The sequence below is a fragment of the Lissotriton vulgaris genome, chromosome 3_1 (genome assembly GCF_964263255.1).
Source record: "Lissotriton vulgaris chromosome 3_1, aLisVul1.2, whole genome shotgun sequence".
Classification (NCBI taxonomy): Eukaryota; Metazoa; Chordata; class Amphibia; order Caudata; family Salamandridae; genus Lissotriton; species Lissotriton vulgaris.
Window position 1 is genome coordinate 1,877,690,402 of NC_141689.1, and position 14,064 is coordinate 1,877,704,465.

Sequence of the window (14,064 nt, forward strand, 5' to 3'; positions counted from 1 at the left end):
TTAATCATTATTGCAAGTCAACAAGGCAAATCTTAAAATAGGAATAATTCAAAAATATGAATTCATTACTTATGTGCAAATGGGCATGTGTAATTCAGAATTCTTCTCTAGCTATCAGTAACTTCCAAATTTACTATCCTCAAATCACAAACTTCCAATTTCTTTTTCGCCAGAATCATTAATTTGGTAAAATTTGCACTCCATATCCATTGTCTTAAAACATACTATCAAGGCTTGTCTACATGATTGTACACCTCTATCATTAAAACATTTCTTTAAAGATCTCATTCTTTTATCATTCATTGATGTACATATGCAAACCAAATGCATAATATTTTATTCCCACTGATTGCATGGTCTACAGGGAGTCAACGTAGTTGGTCTCAGAATGCATTAGTCCTGGCAGGTTGCCAAATCTTGCTTTCATAAATATTTTTGTTTGTTTGTACTGTTCAAGGTATTTATAGATATTGCTGAACATTTTATGATCGAAAATTCATTCACTATCATCCAGGCATGCGCTCGCTTAGTAAATAACTCTTTTCCTTTCAGAAGGGATAGTTCTGGCGATCTATTAATTTTTTTTTTTAAAGATAGTGGTGTTAGTGACATTTCCCAAATCTTGTGTACTGACAACTCTTTCAGTGCTATTTGAAGATATTTCAAAAAATGAGAGGTTGATTCCATTGCATTTCTTGCCAGAGTATACACCTCATTGGAATAAAAGTTTGGGTTTTAATTTGTTTCCATACCTTTGCATACTGACCCATCCTTGCGATTTGCTGATTGCAGAAGCAGAATTCCATTCGGATCTGGGCCAGCGATGCATTAGCCGGAAGTCGAAACAAATATTTAAACGTTTTTGTTATAGCATTATTTAATAGCATAGAGACGCTACCGCTAAAAACTTTGCTTCCATAGGTAAGGCTGGGCAGCAATTTTGCTTTTATAACATTTAGTAGTGGAAGATAGGTTGGCCCACCCAGAGAGCTATGTAGTGAACCAAAAGCCATAAGTAAACAATTACCTCTTTTTGTCAGCTCTGTTTTTATGTTGTGAGAATGAGCCCTTGACGTCAAACAGTATACCAAGGTATTTACAAAATTTCACGTGTTCTAAATGCCGACTTTGCAGATACCATTTATGTTTACTGTGGGTCCATACCCTATTGCTAACTACCATTACTTTTGTCTTTGTTTCATTTATTACCATCTAGTTCTTAATTGAATACATTGATATTTATAAGTCGCTGCAACCCTATCTTTGTTTGACTGAGCAAAACAACATCGTCGGCATTAAATAGATTTGAAATTTGTTTATCTGCCAATATTGGTGAGTTAGCCAACTTATTGTCCCGACCTTCCGTAAGGTCAGATAAGAATAAATTAAATAAATACGGTGCTAAAACACATCCTTGCTTTAGACCATGGATTGTATCAATTCTTCTTGATAGCCGTGAGCCCTTACCTAATCGAACCCTGGTCCCAGTCTCCGTGTATAGTAGTTGAATTGCTTTTAAAAGGCCAGGACTAATACCATAGTTATCCAGTTTCCTCTATAAAATTTGCCTATCTACACAATCAAAAGCTGATTTGAAATCCACGAAACATAAGTATAGTGGTTGTTTTTTCACTTTATATTTTTCTATTACCATTCCAAGTAATAAAATATTAGTTGCCGTCCTTTGGCCTTGTATAAAACTCAATTGATTTGACAGGATTAAGTGCTATCAGTTCTCTGTTCCTTATTGAGATTCCATACTTGACTTTCGGTTATAGATATGCCATTATTCTTGTTATCCTCTGTTCTACTTATATTGTCTATGCCGGGATTCAAATCCATGCCTTGGTTATAATTCAAATGTAAATGTTGTAACTTGACCCATTCTTATTCAGTAACTATAGAAGATGTAGTTGTCCTTTTAGATCTGTTTGTGTTGTTGATTTGTGTCTAGAATTCTCTTGCATTATTCTTTTTACTGGTATATAAACATTTGCCCAGCACTCTTGTTTTGCTTGCATTTTTTCTTTCCAAGGCAATATGCTTACATCTGCATTTATTGTCTTTAATTTGTGTCTGTAGATTTGATTAACTGGGTACTTCTTAACCAATCTGAGGATTCTATTACGCTCTTTTTTTAATAAATGGCATTCAGAAGACAGTTTAACCAATGCCAATGACTTTTTACCCTGCTGTTCTTTATTACCATCTTTTTGAATCTGGCCTGAGATAATTTTGTTTGCTAATAGGGACCAATCTTCAATAGCGTTAGAAGTATCTCTTTAAAACAAATTTCAACCGTTGCTTGCGCCGTTGCTATGATTGATTCTTTGGAGGTTTCTGACCAATAAAGTTTCTTATAGTTTACCGTAGTTATTCTCCCGGAAGTGTCATATATTTTCCATGCCTTACACAGTTTGGGCCCGATTCACAGAATGAACTTAAGACTCAATCCTAAACTTACTACTATTTTGGTATTCACAGAATGCACTTACTCATTTCGGCATTTACAGAAGGCACTTACTCATTTTGGTATTAACAGAAGGCACTTACTCATTTCGGTATTCACAGAAGTTAGTAGTCCTAACTTTAGGACTCCTAAATGCCTTCTGTGAATACCAAAAGTCTTAAAATTAGGATTTTTCTCAGTTTAGTAGTAGTAAAGTTAGGACTCCTAAATGCCTTCTGTGAATACCGAAAGTCTTAAAATTAGGATTTTTCTCAATTTAGTAGTAGTAAAGTTAGAACTCCTAACTTTAGGACTCCTAAACTGATAAAAATACCTTTTGTATTCCAGGAGCATATCTGAATACTACCACTTGAGCTCCTTATCCTGAGTGCCCCTGGGGGCCAACTAGCCCACCAGGTACCTCCAGTAAGTGCCAGAGGCCTGCGTTACCAAGAGGTGGTCCAGGCCATGCCCCTTTTTACACCTCTCTGCAACGCAGCTCTGTGGCGCTTACTGGAGGTACCTGGTGGGCTAGTTAGACCCCAGGGACCCTCAGGATTCAAGGGGACTTAATCCCCCAAATTGCAACGTGCCGGGCGCGTTTGCAGAGTTGTGGAGAAAGGAGTCATGGCCTTTGTCTACCTCTCACCAATCCCACTGCATGGGGCTTCCTGGAGGTTAAAGGTAGGCTAGTTGGCCCTAAAGGACCCCCAGCAGTGAAGGGGACTTCAATCCACCCCCAAGAGCATGCCAGGGAGCGCGTTTGTAGAGTGGTGGGCAAAGTGGGGATGTCCTGGTACGAGTACTTACCATTGCTGTGTGGGACTGACTGGAGGTAATAGTTTCGAAAGTTGGCCCCCAAGAATGTCCTCAGGGGCCAACTACCCCTCTTGTTACCTCCAGGAAGTCCCACACAGTGGGATTGCTAAGACGTCTTCTGAGGCCATGGCCCCCTTTCTCTACTACTCTGCAAACGTGCCTCGTGGCAGACTACGGGATGGGATGAAGTCCAATTTAGTCCTGAGGGAGTTTGGGGGCCAAGAATCCCTCCTGGTACCTCCTGTAAGTCCTATGCAGCGGAATTCCTGAGCATTGGTTGGATGCCCAGCACCCTTTCTCCACCACTCTGCAAAATCGACTACTAGTTAAAGTAGCATATTTCTGCACCTCTGACGTAGAGGTAGTTTTAGTCCCCCTTCCCCCAATATGTACTAGGGCCTTACAGAGGAGGTCATGCTAATCACAGGGGTACCCCAATGCATAGTGTTCCCTAGTGTATGTAGGTGTTTTCACTGTATTCTAAGAGTCTTTTAGCATAGCACTTGTTCTAGGCCTGGTTAGTCAGTCAGTTTCCACCAGTACCCATCTGAAAAAGTTGTGGGCACAGGATAATTTTGCAACAAGGCCTCTTTCTGCTCCTCTGTTGGTTCTATCTGCACATGTCTTGCTTCTTCCTGCACTTTTCTTCGTCTTAGTGGACTTCTGTTGCTTCTTTCTGCATTTCTTTTGCTTCTTTCTGTACGTTTTGTCTTCTTTCTTCACATGTCCTACCTCTGTAGGCATAGTTAGAAACTAGCATTTAAAAAACCTTAGAAATTCACTGAAAAATCCATAGGTTTCAGGGGCGTTATAGTTAGTTGGACATTTCACTCATACAAAACCAGTGAAATTCCCCTGTTATAGTTAGTTAAGCTATCTATAACTTGCCCGCCCGCCCGCAATGCACTGCTGATGACGTCACATATTACATCACTCATTACATGGTCAGTGGCATCACTGATGACATCTCTAATGACCTCACTGATGACATCACTAATGACATCATCCTTGTGATAGATAGGCAGACCTCCTCTCACACTAATATAACTCATACATGTACTCACTCATCATAGGTACTCACACACCTATACTTACTGTTACACACCGCCACTCATCCATAGAGGTACTCACACACATAGTCACACATGCAAAAAAAGTATCAAACATTTATTTACTTGGTTCAAATCATTTAAGATTTTGGGGGAGATTGTGAAACCATCCTGGCTCCGTCGTAACCACTTGTTTACACTCCATAGAGTGTACTACTCTCCAATACGTTTATCAAAGTTCCCCAATAATGCTCAGGTCGCATTCCCTAGATGTGGTCTTGTAGCAGCATCAGACATACATATGTTCTTTGAGTGTCCATATATAACATCATTTTGGAATGAAATCTGTGCTTCTCTCTCATCAGCAATTGGTCTACAAGTCAGTCCTTGCCCCATGTTAGTTTTCTTTGGTATTATACCCGAGCTTGAAGGTATAAGTAAAAAACTGGTCTTCTACAGCTGTTTATTGGCTAGAAGAGAAATTTGTAGACGGTGGAAAGACAAGACACCTCCTCTCTTTACCGATTGGCGTGCAGCCATGTTACAGATGTCCAAACTAGATACGGCTAGAGTAGGTAACCAACTCAAGAGGAGATTTTGGCTACTTTTGAATTGGTAATCATAGGCCAGAACATCATGGTTTTTTTTTTCTCCCATGTCCTATGACTGTGCTGCTTGGAAGGATCATTTCTCTTGATTCCCTTTTGCTATACATACCCTATACATGCGACTTTGGTTATGAAATGGGTTGTATATAGCAGTTCGCCAACCGTGTCGGTGCCATCAGATGAGGATAGAGTTGTGATGCGTGGCATTGCGGGATACTCCGGTTGGTATCATCTAAATCCCCCCCAGTAAACCTGGGCCAGTGTCTCAGTCATCTCCTATATCTCTTCGTCACTATATGGTCACCAAGGGCGAATATGAGGACAAAAAAAAAAAAAACATTTATTTACTTGCATATAGAGTTATACACACACACCACAACACTTACTTCTACAGAAACGTACACATACTTACTCTCTTAAACAATCACTTATAGAAAAACATACTTATTTATACAGGAACTCTTCCAATCTCTCACTCTCAAGTATACTCACTTATATACAACAATACTCAAATATACTAGTTTAACCCCTCCTATGCTCATGACAAGGTCAGCTCGTCATGGGCCACAGTGCTCGTGTGCTCATGACGAGCTGAGCTCTTCATGACCGTTGGAACGCTCGCACACTGGGCGAATTTCCCTGCTGTGCGAGCGTTATATGAAAACGGGTGTGGTCATGACGAGCTTGGCTCGTCATGAACACACGAGCACCGTGGCTCATGACGAGCTGAAATCGTCATGAGAACCGGGGCACTGTGCGTGCCCCCCCCCCTCCCCCCAGCACAGCGGGGGAAACAGCCCCGCATCCAAGGGGTTAAAACATATGTAGTCACTAATAAAGACACTATTGAGACTCCATGGTTTGTACTTTAGATGCTGCACTGGAAGCTTTCATACGTCCAATCCATTCCGATTTTATTGTGATCTGGGCTGGGTATTTTACCATTCAGCGTTGCCCTTTACCTGCATCCTAGGTTTGTGGATAGTCTAGCTGGGATGGAGATGATTTGTTGCATTTCTGTCACAATGACTATGAGTAAATATGGAATTCACTTATCTTTAAATATGGCCTGCTTATGTTTGGAAGCAAAAGTAGTTGGAATGGAGTACGGATCCCCTCTTTTACTGTTACAGCTGCTTGCACCATAATTGATCATGTGCTTGCGTCTATGGACGCCAGTAATAAATGTGGTAACCCTTTTATTATTTCATCTATACTTAACAACCATAACCCGATTGTGATACCTTTTTCGTTTTGGGGCAATAAAGGAGTCGACTCAATAACAGCTACCGAAATCAATCCAACTAGGCCAAATGAGTTCCGTTTTAAATGGGCAGGAGTGGAACCTAACAGCTTTCTACAGAAATGTATGAAGAGGAATTTAACTCAGGAACATATGCTTTACTGTTTTTAAAGCATCTTCAGTTGTGGTAATATACTTCTGACAAGAAGTTCCAGACACACAGCAGCTAAACTTGGGGGATGGTTCTAGCTGCTAGGTACTCGGACTGCTCAACAGCTGAGAGTGGCTTTACAGTGCTCACCTAGAGATACCCTGGTGATCAAGACTCTCAACAATAATTACACGCGGGCGATTGCCAAGAAGAGGCATGCTCCAATATGAGACTAGCTGCAGAGACAAAAGGATAGTAAGCTGTTTTTGAATACCATTAATGCCCTTTCCTGAAATCTGATAAGATCCAGGAACTTTTATTCCTTTGTAGCCTGTAATGCATGAGTGGAAATTTTTTCCAACATTTTTTACAATACGATAATTGTTGGGCAGAGAAATGGGGACTGACCGAACCTGCAGTTGGCATCCAATCCCACTTAACATCTCTATTGATGAAGTTATGTGTGCTGTAAATTCTAGCGCTAGTGGAATTGCCGCAGGACCGCATAGGGTCCCAGTAGATGTTTTTAAGGTATCCAAAGAACTAACGGGACCCATATTAACTAGGGTTTTCAACGCAGCTGCCGAAAGTATAATTCCCCAGTACTGGTCTGTGTCAATAATCATCCCCAGTTTAAAAAAATGTGACAAATCAGGTCCTAAATGCTACTGCCCCATTTCCCTTCTGTACTCTTCTGTAAAACTGATGAGCAGGGTTTTGTTACAGAGGTCGGAAGATGGGCCTCAGAAAATGCCATTCTTTCCCCAGCCCAATATGGGATAAGGAGGGGACTGGGAACAATGGAACAATGCGTCAGTTTAGACCTGTTATCAGGGAAATATACCAGGGCTAAGCTGGGGTCTCTGTACCTCTGCTTTGTAGATATTAGCAGTGTGTTTGACCTAGTTAATCATTCTATTCAATGGTCAACCCTGACTAGCCTAAGTGCTCCCATGGCGATTATTTGTTTCCAGGCTCATCTTTATGAGAATCTATCGAGCAATGCCCGCTATTGTCCACGAGGTGAACGCACACCTGATTTCAGTGTAGGAAAGGGTATTAGACGGGAATATGTATTAGCTCCTTTATTGTCTTCCCTTTTTATTAATAGAGTAGATGAAGCATTGCAGGCAATGCAGGCTGATGTACCCCTGATTTCAGGGCCCCCTATTTCGGTGTTGTTATACACATGATACCGTATTAATATCTAGGACCCCCAATGGATTGCAGAAATTAATGGCAGCCTTCGGGGAGGATATGGCATCCCAAAAAATTATAATCATCGACAAATCAAATACTTTTACAATGATATGTGGGAAACAACCAAATAAATGTAGAGCCTTCTATATCAACGGCTCCACAGTCAAAAAAAGTGAATACATTTTGCTCTCAGGGGTTCCAGTTTACTAGTAATGGCATATGGGAGACACAGATTGCAAATGCTAAACTTAAAAAGGGCAGGGATTGTGAGGGGACATTTCATTTTCATCTAAACTCGGTCAGCGCCCGTTGAGGAAATGATTGAGATGTACAAGGCTAAAGCAGTACCTGCTGCTATATTTGGAGCTGGTCTGTGGGGGTACACTATTGGGAAATCTCTTCAAATCGAAGAAAACACCTTTTTAAAATGGTAGCCTTGTTTGCTTGCATCAGCCCCATCCCTAATTGTGCATAAAGAGGTGGGGTTGTTTTAGCTGGAAGATCTTCTTTTATTGAAACCATTGTTGCTCTGTCTTTCCATCTGGATAAAAGAAAACACTAGTTTTACCAAACTGATTATACTTGATTGTCTTAAATTGGATTATACTTTTCGCATTTCATGGCAGGCCTATATAGTTTGCACATTTAAGTCTGTGATTCATTTGACAGTGGGTGAGGAGCCAGCACAGGTATTAGCATTAACTAAGAGTCACATTAAAGCAACTGTCAATTTGTATAGGTCTGAAGCTAGACTTCGCATATATTCAACAAAGATGATGGTTGCTATGTACCTGTTCTTGGAGGGGAGGAAGGGGTGTCAGGAGTATTCATTGTGTGTAACAGCCAACATCGGTATGTCCTAACTAGATTTAGAAGTGGTAGAGTACACCATTCGGTTGCATTCCTCAAGATACATGCCTTTGCCCCTGTGATGGAATGGGTAAGCAAAGCACACAGAACTTAATTTTACTCTGTAAGTTTTATAAGTGAATTACTTCAATCAGAACAGAAAAGAGCAAAAATTGAGCAAATTACAATGACTCAAGGCAACATAGGAATGCTAAAAAATCAGAAGGAAAGTGAGACAACACAAGATCAGGAAATAGAGGGAAGTAAAAACCACAGTAAGTCGAATGGATTAACTCATGTCAGGCAACCATTAAAACAACCTAAATAACTCAGGAGTTAGGACAACATATAGGCGAACCACAAGAGCAGGAGCTACCAAAGTATTTTAATCCCCTGCAAAAAGCCAATTTAAAAATCACGGTCAATAGGAGGGAGGAACACAATTAATTTTTAAGCCAGAATATAAATCCAAGGGTAATAATGATATCTTGAATCTCGGAAATATCTTATAATTGTGTAAAGCAATACCGTCGCTAGAAAGAATCAGAAGTATTGATATAGAACCAATTAAATTCCTAGAAAATAAAAACCTCAATCAAGAATCAACACTGGTATCCTGGACTTCATCCAACTCAGTAGACCTAATCATACAAGAACACAATCTTTTTCTGGCCTGGGGAATAAGAGTTATAAGGCCGCTCCAACCCTCCTACCCAATTCCATTTATATCCCCCCAAAAAAGGGAGGGTACTGACAAGTGCTGTCTCTTCCCAAAACAAAAGTTGTTTAAAAAACGGTTTTCCCTTTCTGTGATGACTGTCTTTGCATGTGGCTGTTACAGTTTAAAATTGCAGTTTTGACCTGCCTGTGATTGCATATTTTATCACCTGTTTTGTGTTTTAAACTTGTGGTTTTCCCTACCCATGATTGCTTGCATTTAACATGTTGAATTGTGGGATTTGCAGTCCAACCTCTGTAGTTTACCTCTCATTCCTTGGTGACAAATCTGTTTTCCCTCCAAATTTATCCTTTGCTCTGTGCTAAGACCTGTGTGTTAAAACAGTGCACCTCCAGCCACCACTTTGTTTTCACAAGCCAGTGAGGCCAGCGCCCCTGCCTCCCCGCCCAGCAACAGGGATATTCTACATCAGAGGTTGCTTCTGTGAGCTGTTTAAACTGTATTTACTGGGGCCTGTGCACTTCCTTTTTTGGCCAGCAGGGGGAGAAAAGTTTCATTCAAACAGTATTGTTAGATTTCGAGTTAGTGAAGCCTTTTCCTGCAGAAGACCAAAGTGTGGATTAAGCCTGTCTGTCTCCTAGGAGATTCTGAACAGTAGAAGCAACTTCCAACTCCCTGGTCAGCAAACCCTGTCTGAGGTCGCTGGGACCTTATATGGCCTGCTAGTTGTTGGCACATGTGTACACTGATTGGTGGTTGTATCTGGTGTTTCTATTGGGTTAGGGTTAATGTCCTCATTGGTTGGGTATTTGAGGGTTCTGATTGGTTTCGGGGTCTGTGATTCAATCATTGTAGGGTTGGGACTAGGGCTAGGGTTAGGATTTCTATTGGAAGTAGGGACTAGGGCTACCCGTACCACTGGCTGCTTGGACATGGGTTGGGACTACTGGTAGGACTAAGGCCTTTATCGGAAGTAGAGATCAGGGTTTTTTAACTGATTGGGTGCTTGGGCTAGGGCTAAGATTGGCAGTAAGGTCCTGGTCTCCTATTGGTTCTAGATTTTAGGGCTAGTGTTGTGATTGGATAGTGTTAGGGCTAGGGTTCCCATTGGCTGAAGGGGTCACCTTACCCTTTTATCCCTCCGCTATCCTTCTCACTCCAAGCAACAGACTAATATCCACCACTGAAATTACCTCATATTTCACCATATTATTTCACCACTAATCCTTTATAGGCTTCCGGAATAACGTGCGTCAACAAGCGATAAATAAATACGAAACTTTGTCCTCCTCTATCCTTCTGCCATAATTTCATATCCAAATAACTGACTAACCTATCCACCACTTAAAATTTACTTGCATGTTTCACTACACTAATTCAACACTAATCCTCTATGGGTCCCGGAGTAGCGTGCTACCCGCCAAAAAAGTGCTTTGACGCCTCGTCAGGGGTAGTAAGCGCTATATAAATGCAATTACAGTACAATACAATATACTCAATATTGAAAAATCCAATAGGAAATACAAGGAGACAAACCTCTAAATCTTTAGTTGAGAACAAAAGACAACCAATAGAGGAGCAAATGTTTGGTTGGTTAACTGCAGCACTACATGAATAACGGCGTTGCAGAGAGGTTTAAAGAGGGGCGTGGCCTGGACCACCTCTCTGCAAGGCAGCCCTGTGGCGCTTCTTGAAGGTACCTGGTGGGCTAGTTGGCCCTCATGGACCCCCAGTATTGAGGAGGAATTAATGCCCCATTGTAAAACGTGCCAGAGGGCGCATTTGCAGAGTGTTGCTATGAGGGGACGTGGCCTCTGACACGATTGCGGGACTTTGTATTATTTATTTATTTTTAGAAGGGGAAAGTGTGGCCCACCTTCTTTTTACTTATTTTGGGCCCTGGGTACCCCATCCCCAGGGCCTTACACACCTTAAAAAAATTTAATTAAAATTTGAAAAGGAAGGGGGCCGCATGGGCCCACCTCCCGTGGCCAATTCCAGCCCTGGGGGAACCCATCCCCGAGGCATACCCACATAAATATATTTTTTTATGGAGGGGGCTGCGCGGCCCCCCTCCTGAGGCCTCTAGTAATGCAGGGTGTGTTTGTATAGCAATTAGTATAGGTGTATAGGACACAGTTGTTTTGTTAGTCGGGTTAATCAACCATTGCTATACCTGCACTCCCACCACATGTAGAAGCTGAATATTGCCAGACACATTTGATCCTAGTCTAGACACAGCATTGGGTAGCATGGTTGAAATCAAGGATTGATCCCTGTAGTTGATGGGAGTGCAAGAACAAATATAACACAATTAAACAACGAAAGGTGTCTTTATAAAAATGAATATCAATGTGTGACTTGCCACGAATCTTAGAATAAAAAGCACTACCAATTGATACAGGATCAAGTAAACTATGGAAAACTTTGGGTTAGAACCTTAAAGTAAATTGCATCATAAGCAAGCTGTTAAAACCAATGAGGTGTATTCTAAGCTTTAGGACAGATCTGGGAAGGAAAATTGTCATATCATCTACCATGCAATGTGGGAGATGATGAGACGCTTTTATAATTTTTAGTTATCCTTAGATCAAAGGTTGCTTGATAGGGAGGCAGGAGTGAGGGCATCCAATAAAAAGTGCATCCTTTGATATGTTGATTGAGTGATCCAGTTACTTTCCCAATGACTGCACTACCAAGAAAATGTGATGTCAGCATGTGTGCAGCAATAGATGAAATCAACTTACAGAGCCACAAAGTTCTGCCACCAATAGGATAGTAGGCTGGCTCACACGCTTAACAGCAATAACCTTCTCTGATCTAAGAAAAGGAAATGTAAAGTCTCTTAGGGGCATTGTCCATAAGGCTAAGAAAGGGGGACAAGTTCTAGGTAAAGTTCAAGTTTGGCAAGAAAGGGTTTCAGTCCTTCTGCTACCGACTGTAGCATTGAGCCATAAATCCAAAGGAGAAAATAATTAAAATCCTCAAAGTTCAGTCAGCATACAAAAAAAACAACTGAGTGCAATGCATTTCATAAGAAAAATAATTTGAGTGCGTTGCCCCTCTTTCGGGGTTTCTTCCTTTATAAGTTCATAATGAAGCTTTTGAGTCATGTGGTGTCCCTCCACCATCGAAAGACCATAGTCAGTTCATGATACACGTCATCTAAAGAATAAAAACATCAACAACGTTTCCCATGTGTGCCATTAGAACAGAAAGATTCACAAGTGCACATCGGCTGTCAAAGAGAAACGTAACAGCAACATACAGAGTCGCAGGTAACTCAGTTCATGGTTTTACAATTCCCATGGGAATGGAATTATGCAGTCACTAAGACATTGTTAACATTTGGAGTAAAGGTTAAAGCTAGACAAGTCCAAATAGGAAGTCTTTAACTTGACTTCACATTCATTTTATCTAATGCATTTTCGAGTATTACAAAAATGACATAAATTCATAATAACTTTCATCATTCAGTATTAATAGTGATGTTCTTTTTTCATAATGCACTACTTATGATCGATTACTGAAAAAGTAATCAATTCTAGTAATCTAAACGTTTTTCTGCTTCGAAGTTCTCACATTTGTTTCAACGTTTTCATAGTATAGATCACTTCTAGGGTCATTCCCTAAAATTTCAAACTTCAAGCACATTGTTTAATAATAATACTACAATATTTTCTCCTCCACCTTATTTCTCCATAGCACTTTTCAATGACACTAGGCCATGTTTTCTCTTTCACCTACTATATGAAAATTTATAAATGTGCATGAATACTTATCTCTTATTTTAAAAGCACTGTTCTACTACTCTAAACTACATTTCCCGTTATGTTTTCTATCTAATGTGCGCAACGTGTAATTTCCAATTTTGTGTTTTCATTTTGCTTTGTCATGTATAAATTGTTAAACTACACGCTCTGTCATGACAAGAGTTAATAAAAATCTGTGCCTAGGCTAGATCGTATAGTGTGTGGTCATGAGGAACATTAACTCATTACAGAAGGGGTGAGCTTGCAACATAATTTTTTACCTCCAATTAAATATAGCACATAAATATTTAAAGAGTAGGCTGTGTTAATTTCATTTAACGTAATTTCTAACATTTTTCCTTTTCATTCAGTGACAGGTACAAGGTGTTCGTGGATTTATTTAATCTCTCAACTTTTTTGGTGCCAAGACATTGGATACCAAAGCTGAACCCATCAATGCATAAATTTCTCTACACGGCTGAATACTGCGACAGCTCCTACTTCAGCAGCAGCAGTGAGGATTCAGATTAAATTTCACATACATTTATGTTTTCAAAGTAGCACGACTACTTTAATATGGTTTCACTTCTGCATATCATGTTGCTATCTATTTATGTAAAAATCTTGTAATTACACTTTGATTAATTATTTACAACTATGTTACGGTACATTACATGTAAAAGAAAGCTGTTTCTTATTTACTATTATTTGGTCAAAAGAAATTAACTGAAACAAATACTAGAGTAAATAAAATGTATATTGTACATACCTGTAGAAGAAATGACTGGATAACTTTTTTCAATTCTAATAAAAACACAACTGTTTATTGCACTATATGGGCACAAAACGAGTAAAAAATCTACATAAAATAATAAAGAAAATGAAACATTTTCTAGTGTCCCTTTTGATGTTTGAAATGCGGACTCTAAAATAAATCAAATTATCATTTAAACATTTGATTGAACGGGAAATACTCAAAAGTAAGAAAATATTAACGGTCTGCATTGCCAAAAATCCAATCAAAAATACATACAGTTTTTGAGTTCAATATTATTTCCTTCAAATGTTAGAATGGATATTGAAAAATGGGTAGTCAAGCTATTATTTGACCGTTTGTAATGTTTGCAGCTGAGAAATAGTTTGGACCACCCACTGTTCACCCCTTTGAGCACCACTGGTGAATGATATTGCCCGCATCGCCTCCAGTAACCTCATGGCATCGTTTGTGAATGGTGGGCACCCCTCCTGCTACCTGTTTACTCTCC

At 40.0% G+C, this 14,064-nt stretch overlaps 1 protein-coding gene across 1 annotated transcript in view; it reads left to right on the forward strand.

The window, feature by feature from the left end:
- The window catches only part of TDO2 (tryptophan 2,3-dioxygenase), a 191,029-nt gene extending 177,340 nt beyond the window's left edge, over window positions 1-13,689 (forward strand). Inside the window, exon 12 of the mRNA XM_086962340.1 lies at window positions 13,171-13,689. Within this exon, the coding sequence (XP_086818466.1) occupies window positions 13,171-13,330 (160 nt within the window). The 3' untranslated portion in view covers window positions 13,331-13,689. The remainder of the gene's footprint in view (window positions 1-13,170) is intronic.
- The last annotated feature ends 375 nt before the right edge of the window (window positions 13,690-14,064 follow it).